Here is a 20718-nt window from a genome sequence, read left to right as displayed (position 1 = left end):
TGGATTTACGCTTGGACTAGATGAGATTTTTATTTTGAGTTATAATTAAAACATTAGTATATTTTGATTATGTAATACTCGGATTCTTTTTTTCGTTCTATGATATTTTCGGCATACCTTGAGTTTTAATCCTGGATCCGCCCCTGCATAGTTCGATCTATTTTACGATTGATATGGAAGTTGGGAAGTCTAGTATTCATGAAGGCAGGGGCGTGGATAAAGGGATGCATCCGGTGCGGTCGCACCGACCCCCACTTTATCCAGGGCCCTTTTAGCTATCCGATGGTTAATAGGTTTATCCAATGGTAAATAAAACTGTGAAGGTGGAGGAGCTAAATTAAATTAGGGTAGTTACTTGTGCTCTACTTCTCTGTAACGTGTTTTCTTTATATGTAACTCTCTCTTTCCCCATAAAAGTCCTTCAAAGTACCGTTTGTTGTACCCGCTTTGTCTGTTTCTCTCTCTGTAACTTCTTTTTCTCTCTCTGTGAAACCACCATTATATTCTCTCTCTCTAATCTCTGTCTTAAAATGTAGTACTAATTACTTCTCTATCCTGAAAATTAGTACCCCAATATCTAGGGTGGACATTAATTTCAATATCCTTTATGGTGATTTTGTTTATTTTTCTAATTTTCTATAAATTATAAATTAAATTATAGCATGACATATACTATCTCTTATTCATTATCTCATCTTAAACTCATATTTTATCTCAGAATTCTTTTCTTCACCTCTCAATTTTCTAACTATAGCCAACACAATTGAGATTGGTGTTGTTGATACTTTCTCAGCAATATAAAATACAACATTAGATTACCATTTTTCTTACTTTTTTACAATTTACATGTCCTCATCACAAAAATACTCTCTTTTTTTTTGTTGAATAGTGCATTATATTACTCAAACTAAAAAACTATTACAGTAATGTTTATATAAAAAGAAAGGTACATTCTTCCAAGTTTGTCGCTTGATCTTCTTCCTGGCCCATTTCGCCAGCTAGTCAGCTTGAGAGTTGAGGCTCCTATTGGCATACTTGTAAATGACACTGTCAAAATAATTCCCTATATCCTGAATTTTATAGATATAAGTTGTTGACTGCCACTGGATTCTGTGCGTGTTATCTTGGAGGTGCTTTATAAGATTGTAGTTATCACTTTCGATGACAATGTTTTTGTATTCATTGTCCTTCGCCCATGTTAATCCTCTAAGAAGAGCAAATGCTTCGCTCTCTTCACTGGTTTTGGCTCTGGAGAAATCTGCTTCTGGTTGTATAAATTTTGCTTCTGCACTATGAGCTATTAATCCTATGCCTATAAATGTTTCTGCTGTAGTAAACGAAGCGTCTACATTGATCTTGATATACGGGTTATCTGGAGGTTTCCATTTTTCTACTTTCTGGCTACTGTTTCTTGAAACTTTTCTTGTTTTTCCGCAAATTGATGTATCCTATTGATAATTGAGTTTGTGTCATTTGTAATTTTTTTAAAACACCCCTCACATCTATTCTTCCAAATTATCCACAGAATCGTTGCGAAATGTGTATTTGTTTTCGTATTACACATGTGCTGCGATTGTTGCCAAGAGAAGATCCATTCCTATAATTTTTTGAAAACACCCCTCACATCTATTCTTCCAAATTATCCACAAAAATACTCTCTTAACAATTTGACTTTATATGTTTAATTCATTGTTTATATTATATCTAGAAGTTTTTTAATTGGCAATTTGCTATAAAGTTTGTTAACAATTAATTAGAAGTTATAACATAAAAGCCATAGAAACGTTGCATAATTTTTTTTTTTTATCTTGCATCTATGTTTTATTGTCTAGTTATAAATTACATTTTTTTTCGTATGGTAATTTTGTATTAAAATAATTATTTTATATGACTCCTTAGATGCAATGATGTGTAATATGTCTTGCTAACTTGTAGACATTTTATATTATTTTTCATATAGTTAAAATCAATGGCACCAAGAAAATACAAGTCCGGAAGTTTGAAGAGGTAGGAGAAAACAAATAGAAAAAGATTTATGTTTATATTGTTTGTTTTTGGCAGATGGTGAAATATTTATTAGGTGGAAATATAGGAATTCTAACAGATGTTGTAAACAACAACAATTTGACAGCCTTAGGTAATTTATTGGAAAATAACAGTGCTATAGATGAAAAAGAAATCGAAGATCTTCTTAGGAGTGCTGACCAACAAGTTGTAGTTCTAGTTCCACCTGGAAACTCCACTAGATCGAAAACAAGTGTAGGTAATCCAAGAACTATAAAAATAAAAAAAAAATAAAAAAAATAAAAAAACACAGAAGGAAAAACATAATGAGCAGTATAAAAAATGATTGCGGAATATGCAAAACGCGTTAATGGTGGTAGCATCACTAATAGCGACCATGGTATTTCAAGCTGAAACAAACCTACCGGGTGGTGTGTGGCAAGACGATTCCCCGATTAGTTTGACTACTAGCCCTGGTACTTTTCTTTACTATCAACAAAAGTTGGGACCAAATAATCAAACGAGTAATAATAATAGCTCGAATAATTTTATCCGAAACGAACTACTAAACGAAGCGGCTAAAGAATTCGTTAAGAATCCACCGGGTCTTGTCTTAGAGGATATATGGGGAAGCCCTATATCAAACCACAACGGGTTTTCTCCTTAGATAATGCATAATGCTGGGACGTCTGTATTGGCGTATAGCAACCCGAAGGCATATTTTACATACATAGTTAGTAATACAGTTGGGTTTTTGGCCTCTTTAAGCATAATCTTACTGTTGGTGAGTGGATTGCCTCTAAGCCTGAGACTACTTGTGTGGATTCTTATGCTTATAATGTGGATAGAAATCACAGCAATGGCCTTATGTTACTTAGTTGTCGTCGCCTACATGTCACCACCCTTTTACAGTTTCAAAATGCTAATATTGTGAGTCTTGTAATCGTTTTTTGGTTGGGTTTTTTGGGATTGATTTTGTTGATACACCTAATTCGATCTATTTTATGGTTGATCTGAAAGCTGGGGAGTCTAATATTTATGAGAAAAAGAAGGGACACTAATATGTATGTGACACGTATTTATATGCGTATGTGATTGTGTCCATGTGTTATGTGTTATGTGTAATGTGTAAGGACAAATCAATTTTATATTACACGATAAATATTGTTTTACTTTTTTAGCAATTATGACATTTGATAGAAAATAACAGTGTTGGAGAGGAAAAGAATATGGAAGATCTTCCTAGAGGTGATGAACAAGAAGCAGTGGTCTTCTAGTTCCACTTTCACTAGTAGACTTATTAGATCGAGGATCGAGTAGAAGTAATTCAAGAACTACAGAAAAATAAAGAAACAAAACGAAAAACATAACGATCCATACAAAAAATGTTTGCAGAATATGCACAACGCTTTATTGATAGTAGCATCTCTAACGAAAGTAAAGATCACAATACCAAAAGAGTAATAACAATAGATTGAATAACTTCATCAATAATGAACCACTAAATGAAGCGGCTAAGTAATTTGTTAAGAACCTGCCTAGTCTTCTCTTTGAGGATATGGGGATGCCCTCCATCAAACCCACACCAAGTTTTTCCCTTCGATATTATTATTGAGATGGCAACACTATTGATGTGGCGTTAAAATGCCACATTTGGATCACTTAACTTCGCTGATTCGGATTTTATTTCTAATTATTTATGTAGTTTTCTTGTTAGAAGACTTATTTGGAGTAAGGAGCTTCATTCGGAATAAAACGGAGCATTTATCACATTTTCATCTCATGTGGAAGAAACCGAAAGGAAAGAACATCAGGGGTATTTTGATCATTTTGGAAAAATCAGCGATCGGATAACAAGATGAGTCTATGATGAACCCAACGACGAAAACAGAAGTCCGATCTGAATTTGGAAGTTATGAAAGAAAGAAGCCAAGGAGCATTAGAGAAACCTAAAGGCACCCCCTTAGTTTCTTTATCAAGGCCCAAACCCAAGCCCAAATCGATAGAAGAAGGTAAAGAAGACTTTATGAGCACCTCAAGACCAAGTCAATGGCCCTAAACTAAGTCAAGGGTTTTTAGTCTTTGGGGTGATGAACAAAAGGGGGAGAAAAGTCAGACTTAATATCATCTTCTCCATCAAGAAACTAGGGTTTGGGAAGCAAATTGTGGGAAGTTAGAGTGAGAGAGAAGGGAGAACCAGCCGCCGGCCAACGCTTGGCTGGCAAGGTTGCTGCTGATGTCAAAAAATGGCTTTCTGTTAGATCAGCATGAAATCGGGAGTTGATGCATGACAGGCTCCGTTATGTTTGATTATTCTGTTAAGTTGGTGTTGCTCGGCTTAGAGTTCCGGACTCCTGCTCTGCTTTCTGCTCTGCCTCCTGCTCTGCCTCATTTTCCCTGCTCCTTGCTACTGCTCCTTGCTCCCTGCTTGATAGGCCTAAAAAAGGTCTATTCCCGCAAGTATACGGGGTCAAGTTATAGTATTTCTAATAAGTCGAGTTTCGTTCCAAAGGACAAGCTATTTTATCTAAATCTCGAATTAAACCCCCTTTCAAACTTTTGATTTGATTTGGAAACTACTATGAAAGAAAGAAAGCAATACTAATAGACTAATAAGAATGAAATCAAGATGAGAAGAAGAATCTAGGGTTTTCGATTTCACCACATAAATGGACTACTTAAAACATGCATTAATTAACAAATCCCTTTTCTCATGTATAACTCAAAATCTAACATAATAAACTATTTAGATTTCGGAATATATTCTTTAATAACACAATTCAAAATCAAGAATGTATGATTGACTACCATATAAAACTAATTTCCTACACTATCATTCAAGATCTAAAAGGCATATCTCATCTAATAAATCAATAAAAGCATGAAATATCTAATTATAATACATGAATGATAATAAGGTTATAGAATCAACATGAAATGACAATCAATAGGCATTGAAGCTCAAAATAAGGATTCATTGATTTATAACATATCTCAAAATAAGCCCAAATATGGTTTCCTCTACACCCTAGATACAAAATTTAGCTACTCATGGAATCTAAAATAATATTCATTGAATTCATAAAATAAATGGAATTACAAAAGATTAATGGAAAGAAATCACCAAGAATGTTCACAATCCATACTCCCATGTATCTCCATTTTGATGTCCAATTTAAGCTCCAAGTGTCTCAAGAATATTACCCAAATCTCCAAATAATAGCTTATTAGAAGATAAAAGAAGAGAAATTTAGAAGAGAGATAAAAGAAGAAGAGATTTTAGAGAAGAAGGTATGGAGAAATTTGAAGGTTAGAAGAAGAAATTAGAAGGAGAAAGAAAATCTAGAGAAAAGATGAAGGTGGTAGAGAAAAGAATGGTGGCTAGGGTTTTTAGTTGAGAAGAGGTAGAGAGAAAAGGAGGCTAAGAGAGGCTAAGAGGGGAAAAGAAGGGTTAGGGTTTTACAACTACAAGAAGGAGGAAAGGGGGCTAAGAAGGGAGGATTGAGAGGGTTTGCAAGTCTAGGTTTTAATGGAGGAGAAAGGTGCTATTTATAGATGGGTTAGGGTTTTGGTTGGGTTAAATGGTAAAAAGAATTAAAAGGAAGGGTTACTTTTGGAATTTAATGGGTTAAAAGGACAAAACCAGGTGGCTAGGGCTTTAAAGTGGGAATTCGGGTGATTTGGTGTACCCGGTTATAAGATAATAAGGTGAGATGATTCAGTAACCGTCGGATGGAAAAGAACGCGGGATCTGGAGGGTCGGGAGAGTGACACGTGATCGGATGCATCCAATTAAGCTGCTACGGGCAACATGGGAATGGAATAAAGGACGGGACTTACGGAAGCCGTCGGATCTGGGACACGCGGAAGGGAGCGGCTAAGATTAAAACGTTGCTTCCGGGTGCACGGAGTTAAGTTGCAACGGGCTATACAGAAGCATCAATTGAGAAGGACGCTCAGCAACCGTCGATCTGGGATACGCGAAGAAGAACGGTCAAGATTAAAATGTTGAAGTGGGGCTACCGGGTTAAGTTGCTGCGCGCTCCACCGGATCAGGCCTATAGGGTCCATTTCGTTGCTTTGCGGAAACACGGGATTTAGATGCACCATCCTCCATAGCGCGCCACGTGTTCCTTGGTGTACCGCGCGCCAAATCTGTGCCCGACACTGTCCCGAGTGTTGACCAAATGTGCACCAAATGTTGACTGACTTTGACTTTGCATATTTCACTCATCCGAACTCCGATTTGACTTCCGTTTTCTCCTACGGACTCGTCTCGACCTCTACTTTTCAACCACGCACTGACCTTGGCCAAATTACCAGAATTTCCTTCACTCCAAATGACCAAAATATCCTTCATGCACCTTTTCCTCATTTTTAACCGTTTTTCACACCTAACTCTCCAAAAGACACCTAATCAAGAAAACCAACCATTTTATTATAATAAAGACTCGAAACGAAGTAACTCGACTAAATTAAACGACTCAGATGGGACATTTTCATGACCCATCACTGCTCCTGCTCATTGCTCCTTGTTCCTGTTCGTCTTCTCACAAAGGGGGGAAAACTGCAAAGGGTTCGAAAACCGCTCCGACGCTCAAGCCAGTCAGGGTGTTCTTTGTAGTAAAAGAATGAATATTGATTGATCCTTTTGGGGGCGAGTTATGGGAACTCTTGAGTTTTGGGTGATCTTTTTAGGGTCAAGAGATCGTGTCCTGGGAAGGACGATATGGGGGGCCTTTTATAGGCGATGTTAGGCCGAGTATGATTAGTGGCGGTGGTGAGGCGGTTGCCCTCAGACCAAAGAGAAAGTTTCCTCTCTTGAGTATCTAGGGTTTCTCTTAGAGTTTATCTCGGATCTTTGATAAGTGGAAGTTCCTAAGTTCAAGGATCCTTCGTAGATATCTTGCCGATGTGATAGATCTTAGAGGAGAAGTTTCCTTCTTTAGTTACGTGGAGTTCGACCTGGCTTAAACACTTCGAGAAGTGTAGCCGACTGAGATCTTTCTTGAAGATTCAGGATTAAGTCGGTAGATCGCCTAGCGCTGCTGCCTCCCCAGTTCTGGGCGTAAGACATTGGTCGGATTTGTTTGGACCCCCCTTACTTTTTTGAAGACCCCAAGGCTGATCTGTCCATGCCAAGGGCGTTTTGCAGGGCTGGTTTCTTCTGGCCGACCTCCTAGTTAGGGGAATATTTGGTGGACCATTAGGGGCACCTTAAGCCGGGTTGACCCAATAGACTTCAGGTCTGATATTGACTCTTCAGACGTTAGTCAACGTCTAGACATTTTATGCATCATCAATTGCTACTCGGGACAGACTGGAATAGCCGAAAAAAGTGGCAGCAAGGTCACGAGATCAAGGATAACACAGCAGCTGCTCGGATTCTTCAAGAACACAGCAGGTTCGCCCTTCATTCAAGGAGGCAGCGGCTCGGGATTCGTCAACAGGCCGGCGCGGGTCAGCAGCTATGGCTGGGAGCAGCTCGAACAGTGGCCGGAACTTCAACAGTTGTTCTAGCTCGGGACAGAGAGCAATTCAACAGCAGCTCGGGATTTCTTGTAGCCGGATCTTCAACGCCAAGGCTCGGGATCTTCTTGCACCAGCTCGAGAAGGCATCCAGACGACGGGACAACAGCTTTGTTGTTCGAACAGGAACCATCTTGGCCGGATTCACATTGACTTGCCGGATTTGTCTAGGTTGTTCAGGCCACTTTCTTGGCCGGAAAACTTAGGGATTTTGCTCTCCGTTTGATTGCCTTGATTCTCTTTGTGTTTGATTGAGATTTTGAGCTAAAAATCTTAGAGAGAGAAAACTTCACCAAGCTTTCATGGTGGTTATATTTTAAGAGGAAGAAGATAGTCTGGTTGCTAAAGGGACCCTGGTTTTTACTGAGGGGACACCTCATTCAGATAGTTAAAGGGAAATCAGAACTTTTCTAAGGGGAGATTGGCAGCACTTAAACACATCATTTTCCGACGATCCTAGCCTTGCGCCTCATCGGAATAGGGAGATTTTCACCTTAACTCATGTTTTTCTTTATTTTCTTCTCGTTTATCATGTGTTTCACCATGTCTAGCTAGCTTTTGTATTCGGGTATTCGTGAAACATAATTTGATATGTGATGAATGACTCATTGTTTGTTAAATGTTAGTTGATTAACTTTGTCTAATTTTATGAATTAGAAGCCTTGATCTTAATTGTCTATTGACATATAGTTTGATAATACGTGCTTAGTTTAATAACTAATGCTTAGTAACCTTTGATCAGTTATACTTAGTTTGACGTATTATGCTTATTAGTGTCATACTTGTTCACTGTCGACTCCTTTGATAGTGTGTTATTAGTTTGATAGTCGATGCTTAGTAACTTTTGATCGATTATGCTTGGTTTGACATATTATGCTTAGGATTGTCAATGTGGGTGAAGTTAACTAAACTTTCATGCTCTAGATAGTTAGTTATTGCCACTATCAGTCTTGTGGATCGAATTACCCCTCTCACTCTACTCTTGCTCGATTGTTATTGCAACTCTTCTCCAGAATCTCTCTCACCTTTAGTTTAGTTATTTTTATTTATTTTAAATCAACCTAAAAACCCAAATCATTATCTTTTCATTTTTAGTCTAAGTTCGTCAGTGACACCTAAACCGGTGGGCTAGAATCTCTCGATATCTGAATCACCTTCCTATCTTCGTGGATCGATCCCGGTCTTACCAGGTTATTACTTGATGTCCGTATACTTGCGGGTGGAAACCTTTTAGGGTAACCTTTTAGGCCCATCAGCTATGTAGAAAATAATCACAGCTATGGCCTTATCTTTTTTTTTATGAGGAAATGAAACTAAAAACAAACATTCTTACAAAGCACATTAATTTAAAGCAGAAAGAGACGGTGGAGCCTCATTCCAAATTTTCTTCTGACGATTGGTTCTACCCCATTTTGTCAGAGCATCTGCTTACATTCTCTGGATGATTCCTGAGAGCCAGCAATTTTGAGATAATTCGTCTCGATTGACAATGAAGGCCATCACTCTGGTTGTTGGCGAAGTTGATAAGGTTAAGATTATCACTTTCGATGTGAACATATTTGATTTGAAGTTGTATTGACCACATGATGCTGAAGTGTGGGCTAAACTTTTGCATTCTTCTGCATTTTGGCCACGGATTATATCTGATGCTGCTATGACAAAATTTGCATTCTCATCATGAATGATACATCTAATTCCAGCCGGTTCCGTAAGTTTCAGAAAGGAGGCATCTATGTTAATCTTGAGGAATGGTGTCGATGGAGGTCTCCATTGGTGTTGCTGTGGTTTTTCCCTGCATTTGTTTGTTAGTATAGATTCAATTTTCAGTGGTGTGGTAGAAGTTTGTTCAATCCTTTCAATGATCTGTGATGGGCCTAGAAAGTTTTCTAAATAGGTCTACACCCGCAAGTGCACGGGTGTCAAGTTGTAATAATTCCGGTAAGACCGGTTCGTTCCTCAGAGACTAGTTAAACCTCTTCTAAGACTTGAAAGTAACACGTTTTCTTTGTAAATTGGTTTTTGGTGATAAAATAATAAACAACTTAAAGAAAACAAGTGCTATGATACAAGGGACTTAATGGAGGAGATAACCTAGGATTTTAGAATCTATTCTAACACATACTAATGACACGTAATCATGCATATCTCTCGTATTACTCAAGTCTTGGTAACCTATCATACCAATTCTCGGAAAATAATCAAATGAAAGCGGAATCACTAAAGTCTAAACTTAAAGCTTCGAAATGTCAAAGTCGCAACGATTAACTATCAATTTGTAAGTATGACCCATTAAAGATGTATTCTAAACATGAATCATCAAACTATAAAGCATAGCTAATGAAGAGATCTTCGTATATCAACACCTAGAGTTGAGTATTACTCAGTTAAAACATTTCAAGATATTAAAGCATGAAAAGAGTCTCACTATTGATATGTTAAGACTTCCTCATAAATCTTAGTCGGATAGAGACTTAGCTACACAAAATCATCATCATCATCATCATGGCAATTGTAAACAAATGAGCTTATTACAAAATCAAATATAAAGGTGAAGAAGATCACCAAATAAAAATCTCCAAGTTGCTCCTTAATGAGGATGATTCCCTCTATTCTGTAACAAAATATCTCAATGATTCTATGTTTCAATCTTGTATATAGAAGTAGAAGAAGAAGAAAATATCAGCAACCCCTCTAAAGAAATCAATCGGAAATCTCTCTTTCTTTCCATCTCTTGGTTGGTTATGAAATCTTTTCCAAAAGATGGAAAATAATATCTTTCTCTCTCTGTTTCTAAAAGAAAGAGATCTCTCTCAAAGAACCGAATACTCCATCAATCTATGTTGATTTCCATCTTTCTTTCACTGCTTATTTTCGAAATCTCCAGCTCTTCCTTATCTGTTGTAATTTATTTCCCTAAGAACAGTTGAGTTGTTGATAGAATAAGAAGACCAAAAGAATAGGAAATCCCCACAAATTTTGGAAAGCAACCGGTTATAGATTTGTTCCCACTTTAGTTCCTCTGTAAATCTTCACTAAGGATATTACGGTGGAGCCCACAAAATAAATTGGCAGCAAAGAATTAGTTGATGACCTCATAATGATGCCATAACGGATTATGTGACTCTTCTTCACCTGGGCAAGAATGACTATTAATTTTGATTTGGATTTCAATCCCAACTAACCTTGTTATTTCAAATTTAGTCTCCCCATAGAACGCTTAGTTGCCAAATACACCCCATATTAACTTTAATTGCAATGAGGCAATGTTCGTGGATACAAACTTGCACATTTGTTGGCCTCTTCAATTCTTGGGTAATTTCATTCTGTTTGCGCCACATGTCTTTAGAGAGATCCATGTTGACCAAATGTCAGCTCATTTTGACCTTAACTTTGACTTGCTATAATTTTCGCACCCAGACTTCGATTTCACTTCTGTGTTCACCCACAGGCTCGTCTTGGACTATATTTTTCACCCGATCATCAATGTTGGGCAAATTACCAGAATTCTCAAATGACCAAAATGCCCTCAAGTGTGTCTTAATCCAGATTTTATCCGTTTTCCGAGTTCAATTCTGTAAAGCCACCTGGACAAAAGAAACACACAATTCATCAGAGTAACTGCTCGAATTGGACTAACTAGCCTTAGTTAAGAGATTCAGATGGGACATTTTCATGTCTCATCAAACATCCCCAAACTTAGATTTTGCTAGTCCTAGAGCAAAACAGAAAAATAAAACTAAACCCAGATCACCACTTTCGTAGGGAATCACGATTGCACTTATCACGTGCAACAAGCCGTTAAACCTTTAGGTTACCCAAGAGGACGAGTTTTGTCTCGTGAGGGTTTGCAGTGAATATACCCACAAAATTCTAAAATCTCAAAAAATGCAGAAGGGTCTAAATATGATAAGGACTAAAAATGTTTATCCGGTAGATTTTCGAAAGTTAATAGAAATGAAATCCAAATCGACCAAACCATACAAATGCTAAAAATTCCTTCACTAGTAATCAAGACTCGAAGTGCACGTGACCAGCCAATATGAGTATCATTTCGGTGCAGAACAGACAAAACCTCGATTACTTTCTCGATACATTTCGCCTCGACTGTTGCCTCACCGTCATACACTCAAAAATTGAAGTCATTCAGAAATGGTTCACTCAACGTGCGAGTATGAGTATGAAAGAAAACTCAACACATTAAAAAAAACGGACTAAATTTTTTATGTAAACGACTGATCTCATCGAAAGGAAACAACCACTAATATGGAATGGGGAAGCTTACCAACTCTTCTCACCTGATCTACTTTCTAACAATGCTTCCTAGAGGTCGATAGACTAAGGATGAACTAGAACTCCTGAGAACTCGACGATTGATGAGATTAATGCCCAGATATTTGTCTTTTGTAGACGATTGATGAACTTTGAGGTTACGGATGATCATTCTTTTGAATTTGGGGTGAGCATTTTTGGAGAAGAAAATATTGGATTTCGCAAAATTGATCATTTGGTCTGAGGCTTCGCTGAATTCCTGCAGGATTTGTTTAAGATTGTACACGTTCTCTAGAGCATTTTGCCCAAAAATGATACAATCGTCCGCAAAGAGAAGGTGTTTAATGAAGAGATTAGAGTTGGGTATGGGAAAACTTATGAAAGGTGTGGTGTTATTGTTAAATTCCAGCATTTGGCTTAGACCTTCCATAGCAATAGCAAACAAGAAAGGGGAAAGGGGATCCCCTGCCTAATACCCCTACTCACATCAAAAGCGGAGCCTGGCGACCATTAATGAGCACAGCTATGGTACTGGAACTGAGACAAGAATTGATCAATTTGATCTAGTGGGGAGAGAAACCCATATGGATCTTACTTGGTTGTTGTTGTTGTTATTGTCGCGTGTATGGCTTTACTAAAGTTTTAACAGTGTGCTGCCAACTTATGAGTTTTTGCAGATTATTGTATTATATCACAATCGAAGTATCACTAATGTGAGCCTACTAACTAATTCTTGGAATTCATGAGGGACTATTGTTTTGGAGCAATATTAATTTCGTATGAGAAAAAACTATAGCAATTATGAGATTTATGAGAATAATGCAAGAGCCATGAAACTGTAATCAATATCTATTGAAATATCACTCCAACAATTAGGGGGAAACAAAATCACCCTTTCAACAGACTGAAAAACGGAAAACAAATAGTTATGTTCTCAGCAGGTTAACGAAGCATGCAACATCATTTCCATCATCCTTGTATATCGAGTGGGTATCACCCTCCTGTTTATAGTTTTCTTCGTCAAACATTGGCTTTTTGTTTGTGAGATTGGCTTTACTGGATCTTTTATGATATTCTTTCGGATAAAGAGCGCTATGAAGAAACCTTCCATGTCCATAACGGGATCAGTCCGGAGTAGATGTTCAGCTAATAGAGCATAAAAATAAGATGATTAAGTTTCGCCAGGTAAGAATAAAAGAAGGCAAAAGGAAGAAGGGAAAAAGGTTAAATCTTTATCAAAACAGTTGGGCTTTCACTTAAAATGAACATGAAATAAGATTCGTCAAAATATTGAGAGATAAATAGGTTTTGATTAGAACACTTACAGCCTTCAAAGACTGGGAGACCACGGCGAGGCCAACTTGGAAATGGAGTTTCAAGGTGAAAACCAAGAGAAGCAGCGAGTGGAAGAACCGACATGACAACATCCTCGTTTTCAGTTTGGTAGATGGAACAAGTGCTATACACTACTTTCTCAACAGCTGGGACTGTCAGAACATAAAGTAATCATGTTATTCTAATCTTGGTTCGGTAAAAGTGCAAACAAAAGTTCCATTTTATATCGGAATGTAATATAATCCAATTAGAAGGCAGTAAAAGATGGAATAAAAACTTGAATGAGTAACTAAGCTCACATGATAATGCGTGTTCAAGAGCTTTTCTTTGAAAAGCAGCAAGTTTTTTCACCCTTGGAGTGTCAGCAACATTAACTGATTCTGCTGATCATAATATTAATAACACTTGAGAGAAACAAATATAGAGGAAAAGAAACGGTTTGAAAATGCAAGAAGCTAACCTGCAGATGCAGAATATGATGGGAGAAGATGATCTAATCTATCGGCGGCAGTTCCAGAACCAGAGCAAGAAGGATCTAACAGAATAGCACGAACCTGCAAAAGCAACATTCATCGGGAAATTTATTACAGGGCAGAAAATTGATATACATATGAAGTGGACGAAAGTTAATCTAATAGATATATGTACATAGTCCCCAGTCTCGAGGAAGACAGCAAAGAACATAAAAAGAATGTAAAATGGACATGATCATATCTTAGATGTCATGTCCCCAGTCACGAGGATTAGAAATTTTCACAGAACTACATATCTTAGATGTCAGAATTTTAAGAGAAATTGACCTTTGAGTAAGAAGGGTCTTCAACGCTTATATTTAAGAAATCCCCGTGCAAAACTTTCACATCTAGAAGACGGATTAAGGAATAAAAAGCTGACTGATTTGTATTTCCAAACGTATATTCCTTAGTGAGATATAATCATAGAACTGGTCTCTTTTGAGAAAGCTTACTAACGCCTAGAGAAATTTGGAGCACATGTTACACAATAGAAAACTAAAGAAAAATATAACATCAAAAAGTTGGTAAGGATACTAGAAGCTCCAGAGCATTTGATAGTTTCCTCTAAACGTTTAACCCTGTCTTTGTTAAGTTCACATGCCGTGATTTTTCCCTTTCCTTGCATGAGTGCAGCAAGATGGACAGTTTTGTTTCCTGGAGCTGAACAAGCATCCAGAACCTTCAGAAGTAGAAATTGAACAACTAATAAGAAATTTGAATCCATCTAAATATGTGTAGCCTCTACCATACAAAGGATTCATCTGTCAAGTCGCGCATTAATAGAAGCAGAGAACGAAAGAAACTACCAATTTCACACTTATTTTCCTCTTTATGTCAGGGAGGTACAAGTGTAGCTAAAAACAAGATAGTTGAGCTTAGTGGGAATCCCTCACCTCCCAACCAGGCTCAGGTCCAAGAGCAGCCGCCACCATGGAACTTGCCTTGCCCTGATGAACCACCAAAAACAAGATGAAAATTAAGGTGAAAAAAGGTGATAAAGTCGGAAGTTATAGGTCCAATGAAAGGCTAAAGAATATTAGAACATGCAATTAGACTCCAATAAACAAATAGAATTAACTTAAAACAATCACTTACTTGCATTAAAATACTTCCATCCCTCACCAAAGGGTGATTGTGCAAATCAGTTCCTGGTGGAAGCACCAGCAAGTCTGGAACCATGTCATCATTTTCGACCTATTCATGAAGATAGTGTGAAGTTCTTTTAAAAGACAAGAAACTAAAATGAGGACCATTGGACCATGGCAGAACAATCAAGTGACATGCTCTATTCTACAAAGCAACAATACTATGAATTTATGAAAAATTACTTGTATAAAAAAAATGTGACAAAGAATTTTTGCTTGAACGTGTGACGGCTCTAAAAGGCTCTACCTCATACTCTGGTGCCCTGCCTTTCTATTCATTATATATAAATTACAAGAAATATTCACATTATACAATTTACTAATATGAGAAGCAATCTAATATTATAACCATTTATGTCTACAAAATTAGTGACCTAGCCCATTCCTCATCGACTGCCACGGGGAACACCAATAATCTTAGACTCCTATGTTATGCCCTGCTTTTCACACCCTGTGTCATCAAATCGGTTTACCTCTCTAATGGACTATCTTATGTTTCTATGCCCCGTCTTTTACGGTTATGCTTTAGTGTCCCTGTGAATGGCGCCACGACGATAATTAAGCTTGGTGTTTAGTAACTTTAGTTATTCAAATACCTACTATATCGGTTAACAAAGTAAATAATAATTTTATTAATGTCGTGATTTACTAATATGCCGCCTATCTTGATTCCGTTGACAATTTTATTACAAACAAATACAATTTGTATGGAGAAGCGCTATCCAATAGCATATATTGTAATATAACCATATATTTCATTTAATGAGCATCAACCACCCAATAGCACTCCACTACTTCTAAATTCTCCGTTCATCCCCTGGTTTTGCCTCCGAACTTCTAACATTTTCTATTATATATACCAATTTCTTATACCCAGTTCAGGAATCGAGAGAAGAATCACGTTAACTTATGATCTAAGCAGTTAACCCAGCAGATTCGTCCAATAATTTGGGGCTTGGCTCGAGCTCAGGGATAGCCTGAGTCAATCTTGGACGAGTCTCCGAATCTAGGTTTTGGCCAAGTCCAAGTCATCTCAACTCGTCAAGCCACCAAGCTCTTCTACTTTAGTTTTTTGTGGTTTCCATCCTGGATTTTTCTTTTTTATGTTTTTTCCCTCCTTTGCATTATTTTTTAACCTTTTCTCCTCTTTTCTCTCTCCTTTCTCTCATTCCTTTGTTTCTTTCTTTCTTTATTTGTTTTCTTCTTTCTTTATTTTTCTTTCTTCTAGACTACTATTTCCCTTCTTTTCTTTCCTTCTTTTGTGTTTGATGTTCTATCCTGTCTTTCTTTTTTATTTCCTTCTCTGTATATCCGTTGTTACCTTTCTAATTTTATTTATTTCTATTTGTTCTTTCCGTCATCCCTTCTTCCCCATTGTTTTGTTACTTTCTATGAAACTAAGAGTGCATTTTGAGAATTATGTGACATATATATAAGACAATAACATGTATATAATAAATTAAAATTCAGTCGAACTCGGTTCGAAGCTTATGCACGAAAAATATATAAGAACTAATGCGTCATTATGTGGTAAAAATTTGAACTTTTTTGCCTATAACCCTGATTCAGCCAAATAACTCGGCTCGACTTGGTCCTGTTTTGAGCTAGACCCTTAGCCGATTTCGAGCCGAGTCCAAGTTTAACATCTTAGAACTTATCATGTTTTTCTTTATCCACATTGAGATACAAAGTACTGAATAGCAAAATTACCTTGTGTTGTTTGCTCAACTCATGAAAAGCAGAGTTAGAATCTAATTTAAGTGTATTCACACGGACGTATCGAGGCTTTGAAACATCTGCAAAACATAAATGATCTCAGTATATCATGTAATATTTTTTTGTATAGATTCACAGTATATTATACAATTTTGGAACTTCGCACAAAAATATCCCACATTGAATTTCAGCTATCTAGAGTATCAGAAAGCTCACAAGGGAATAGAAACATCTCATGTTCGACTCTGTTCAATAAATGTTAGCCTTTCTTTTTCTTGTACTATTTAAGGGATTTGGATTTTGGAATTTGGACAAAAGAAACATATAGGTCGTTCTACTAATATCTTCAACAACTTGCGGAAAGGCTGATTTCTACTAGTAGTTGGTGCTTTATCTATGATACCTCTAAAACTAAGCATGATCCATAAAGTTAGCAAGAAAACGATCCAAGGACTAACCACTTTTTGGATTATTTAGGAGCAACAATTCTTCAACACATTTCACTTTTTTCCTCACACAAAGCTTTGCTAGAGCCGATTCTAAAGCATCTTTGCGGAGCAATAGAAACTTTTCTGCATCACCAACCAATCCAACAGCGGTCTGTGAGACAAGAGGTCAATATAAATTACTATTAAACTCAAAAGAGATAAAGTAAGAAAAAAAGTACTACAGACAGTAAATGGAATTTGAATCTTGATTTTTTTTAGAAAAACACAAAAAGAACATAACCTGGCCAAAGAGAATGTCATATGTGATTATGTACATCAGCTCAATTTGCCTCTACAAAAGAAAACCAGCTGCATTACACACTTAATGTTTCAAGTATTGAACGACAAATTAACATCACCGAGATCCTAATATATTTGCATCGCTTGAGATGTTTCTCTATATTGATGAAAATCAGAGTAGATGTGTCCTCATACCTTCCATTTGCCGTTCAGTATATTAGCACCCTCTAAGACGTCCTTGAGAAGGGGAAGATCTGAACACAAGAAGACATCTATGAAAATAAGTCTCAACATCAATTTTCATTTTCCGTTCTACCACAACATACAAAGCCAAATAAGTCCATCCAAGAAAGGACTACAAAGCCTCACACCTACTCCAAGAAAAAAACTTTTGATCACATAAATTTTGTAATGAATGAAATTCTTGGTTTAACATGATTTTTTTGTTAGTGACCTAACTTATGCCTTGGTGGTATATATTCATGTGGTACAAAATACTGACTTAATTTCTAGTTACCCTACATGAAATTTAACAACAAAAGCATTTGTAGCTTCTAAATTGGCTGTGAAATTGTCAAGTTGATATAAACTAAACTAGGTAGTATGTACATGGACACACGTACAAGAACGAGTATGTGCAAGTTCACACAAGATGTATATAAAATGGTAAAGAATTTCAAATTATATTGTTCTTAGTGATTTGATATCTGATAAGAGTATTCGGGTAGTTGAAACCAGTGGTCTAAATATTCAAGTTCGCAAATTAGCTCATACAATTGATGAACCTGAGTAGACAAGACCAAAATACAATTTAGCATAACTTGGGTCGTTAAAACCTAGCATTACCAAGTTGAGCCTTCATTTCAGATTTCAAGTCAATTAACCCCAAAATGTTTACTTTTACTATTTTGCACACTAGATTGGTTCAAGTTCTATATAATATGACCTAAAAGTTTTGTGAGCTTTAACTGTAATGATCGTTAGCTTTTAAGCTTCAGAAGAGAGAGAGAAGGAGAGAGATACATACGCTTTAGGGTTTGACAAACAAGAGCGAAGGTAGCTTTCTTGTTACGGATGGAAGGACTGTAAACTAGGGATTTGATAGAAGCAACAGCCTTGCGTCTGGCATCTCCTTGGAGTACATTTTTCAATACCGTAGCTGCTTCTCTTCGTGCAAAGAGAGAAGATCGTTCGGCATTGCTGGGCTTCTTCGAACCCTTCGACGTCTTCTCCGGTGGTGGTGCGGTGGTTTTGAGTCGCGCCATTAAAACAGAATAGCTAAGAAGATGGTGGCGCCGGTGAGTTGAGGTTAAAAGCGCGAACAAACTTGGGAAGGGTTTTAGTTTGGTTGCTTTAGAAAATGCTCAAAATGCTATAAGGGGTCTTTTCTTGATTAACCCGAGCTCCTAGTGAATTAACGTGGGTAAGATTCACCTCTAGTTATAACAAAGCCCATAGCCTTGACAAACGAATTTAAGAAAGGGAAATGATAGAGTGACTTAGAAATTGGTACTTAGAGGGTGACATATTTCCTCATTTAGAAATAAAAGCGGTCCCCACCGTAGTCAAACTTTGAAAAAACCTTGTCTTTTAGTGATTCCACATCAGCTGGGCACTAAAATGCCCAAAAAATTTGGGCTCTCTAGCATCTCCCTTCAAGAAAAGGAAGAATAGTCAAGGTCTAAAAAAAGAATGGATTTTTGAGTCAACAGTCCAAAATCTGGGGGGTAAACCCAAAAAAAATCCACTCCTGCCCAAAAATTAGTTGCAGGTCCAAATGTCAGTTTTTTTTTTTATTCCCCTCTTGCCCTTGGACGGGACATTCTGACGTTTTCCTGAAAAAAAAAAATGTCTGGTAAATAAAATAATTTACCAGTACACGAAAAATTCAAAGTTTCAAAATTTTTTGAAAATTTGAAACGAAATTTCAAATTCCCGCCCAGCAAACCATCTCTTCCCGGTAAATAAAATAATTTCCCGTACACAAAAAATTCCAATTTTCAAATTTTTTTTGAAATTTTCAAACGAAATCTTTTTTTCGAAATTTCAAATTCCCGGGCAAATTTTCAAATTTGTTTGAAAATTTTAAATTCCCGCCCAGCAAAAGTGTCTAGTACAGAAAAAAAATTCCAGTAAATAAAATAATTTCCCGGTCACAAAATTTTTTTTTCGAAGTTTTGAAATTTTCAAACGAAATTTCAAATTCCTGCCCAAATTTGAAATTTTTTTTACGAAATTTTAAATTCCCCCAAATTTTCAAATTTTTTTACGAAATTTCAAATTCCCGCCCAGCAAAAATGTCTAGTACAGAAAAAAATTTCCAGTAAATAAAATCATTTCCCGAAAAAAATTTCGTTTCCCGAGAATTTTTTGGCGGTTGTTCCGTAATTTTCTGAACAGTACAGATTCTGATGGACGGGTTGTCAGATTATTTTTCAGAAAAAAAATCGTTTCCCGAGAATTTTCGATGGCAATTTTGTAATTTTCGATGGCATGAACGGTAGATACTTTATTTTCTAAGGGCCCTTTACGTAATTTTGACCCCCCGAACTGACACATTGGACTTCCCTTCCATTTTTAGGCAACTTTGGGTGGGATTTTCATTTTGGCCCCCTTTTTGGCCCAACTCCTCAAAAAAGAATACCCTATTATAGGTAAGATCCAAGGTAGATAGGAAACGGAATATATGGAAAATGCGTTGCCACCATTGCTTTCAACATGAAATCAACACGTTAGATAAATATAATTTCTATGATCACTACATTCCCACAAATCCAGGAAATCAATAATACAAAAAATCAAATTGAACAAGGCAAATGGAACTCCCCTGAATCGACGTTTCTGAAAATCAATGTGGATGCTTCATTCATAGACATTCATACTATAACAGGAATCAGTTTAATTATCCATGACAAAGAGGAAGTTCATTGAAGCTCTAGCCTCTACAACTAGGAGCAGAAACTCGGAGAAAGGCGAAGCCATTGCTATTCTCAAAGGAATGCAATGAGCAGAATCTCACAAATATAATAGAATCATCATAGAAAGTGACAATATTAATATTATGAAAAACCTACAGAACAGTAAAAATGATGTACGATGGCAATCGAAAATTCATATTAAAAGAATTCAAGAAATAAAAAGGAGGCTACATAGTAAAATTCTCTTATACTAGCAGGAACTTCAATGTAGCAACAGACAAGATGGCTAAATGGGCAAGAAAGAAAAACAGATCGAAGTTTTGGAAGAATGTTCCATATTTTCTTTTTAAGTTGTATTGTAATCGAATTCTTATTTCTAGTTAATTAATATATAGCTCTTTCAGCAAAAAAAAAGATAGGAAATGTGGATCAGGTCCAATGCGTCAATGAGTGGTGGGCCCGAACTGAAAAGGTGCAATAAAAAGTGTGTCATATTTTTCAAATACCGTCACTACCTTTTTAACTTAATTTCACAGATATATTCCCCTTTCTCTCTAAA

The 20718-nt window shown here is 36.7% G+C and overlaps 1 protein-coding gene across 2 annotated transcripts; it reads right to left on the bottom strand.

The window, feature by feature from the left end:
• Positions 1 to 12633: 12633 nt before the first annotated feature.
• LOC147531985 (S-adenosyl-L-methionine-dependent methyltransferases superfamily protein) lies at positions 12634 to 18715 on the bottom strand. Of its 2 annotated transcripts, none has more exons than XM_086646134.1 (13): positions 18269 to 18715; positions 17437 to 17495; positions 17243 to 17293; positions 16972 to 17113; positions 16508 to 16593; positions 14748 to 14846; positions 14546 to 14599; positions 14187 to 14331; positions 13938 to 13999; positions 13598 to 13691; positions 13437 to 13517; positions 13128 to 13289; positions 12634 to 12948 (listed from the first exon to the last, which is right to left on the bottom strand). In XM_086646134.1, the coding sequence occupies exons 1-13, from the start codon at positions 18504 to 18506 to the stop codon at positions 12737 to 12739; spliced, it is 1485 nt and encodes a 494-aa protein (XP_086502260.1). In that variant the 5' UTR covers positions 18507 to 18715; the 3' UTR covers positions 12634 to 12736. The 2 variants fall into 2 exon arrangements, with proteins under 2 accessions (XP_086502260.1, XP_086502259.1); XM_086646133.1 differs by having other exon boundaries at positions 13437 to 13520; positions 18269 to 18657.
• Positions 18716 to 20718: the final 2003 nt, after the last annotated feature.

The sequence above is a fragment of the Eschscholzia californica genome, unplaced genomic scaffold (assembly GCF_041429995.1).
Source record: "Eschscholzia californica isolate CP2 unplaced genomic scaffold, dmEscCali1.0.p SCAF_6, whole genome shotgun sequence".
Taxonomy (NCBI): domain Eukaryota; kingdom Viridiplantae; phylum Streptophyta; class Magnoliopsida; order Ranunculales; family Papaveraceae; genus Eschscholzia; species Eschscholzia californica.
The sequence above is the reverse complement of the archived record's forward strand: the minus strand, read 5'-3'. Positions and strand labels throughout refer to the sequence as shown.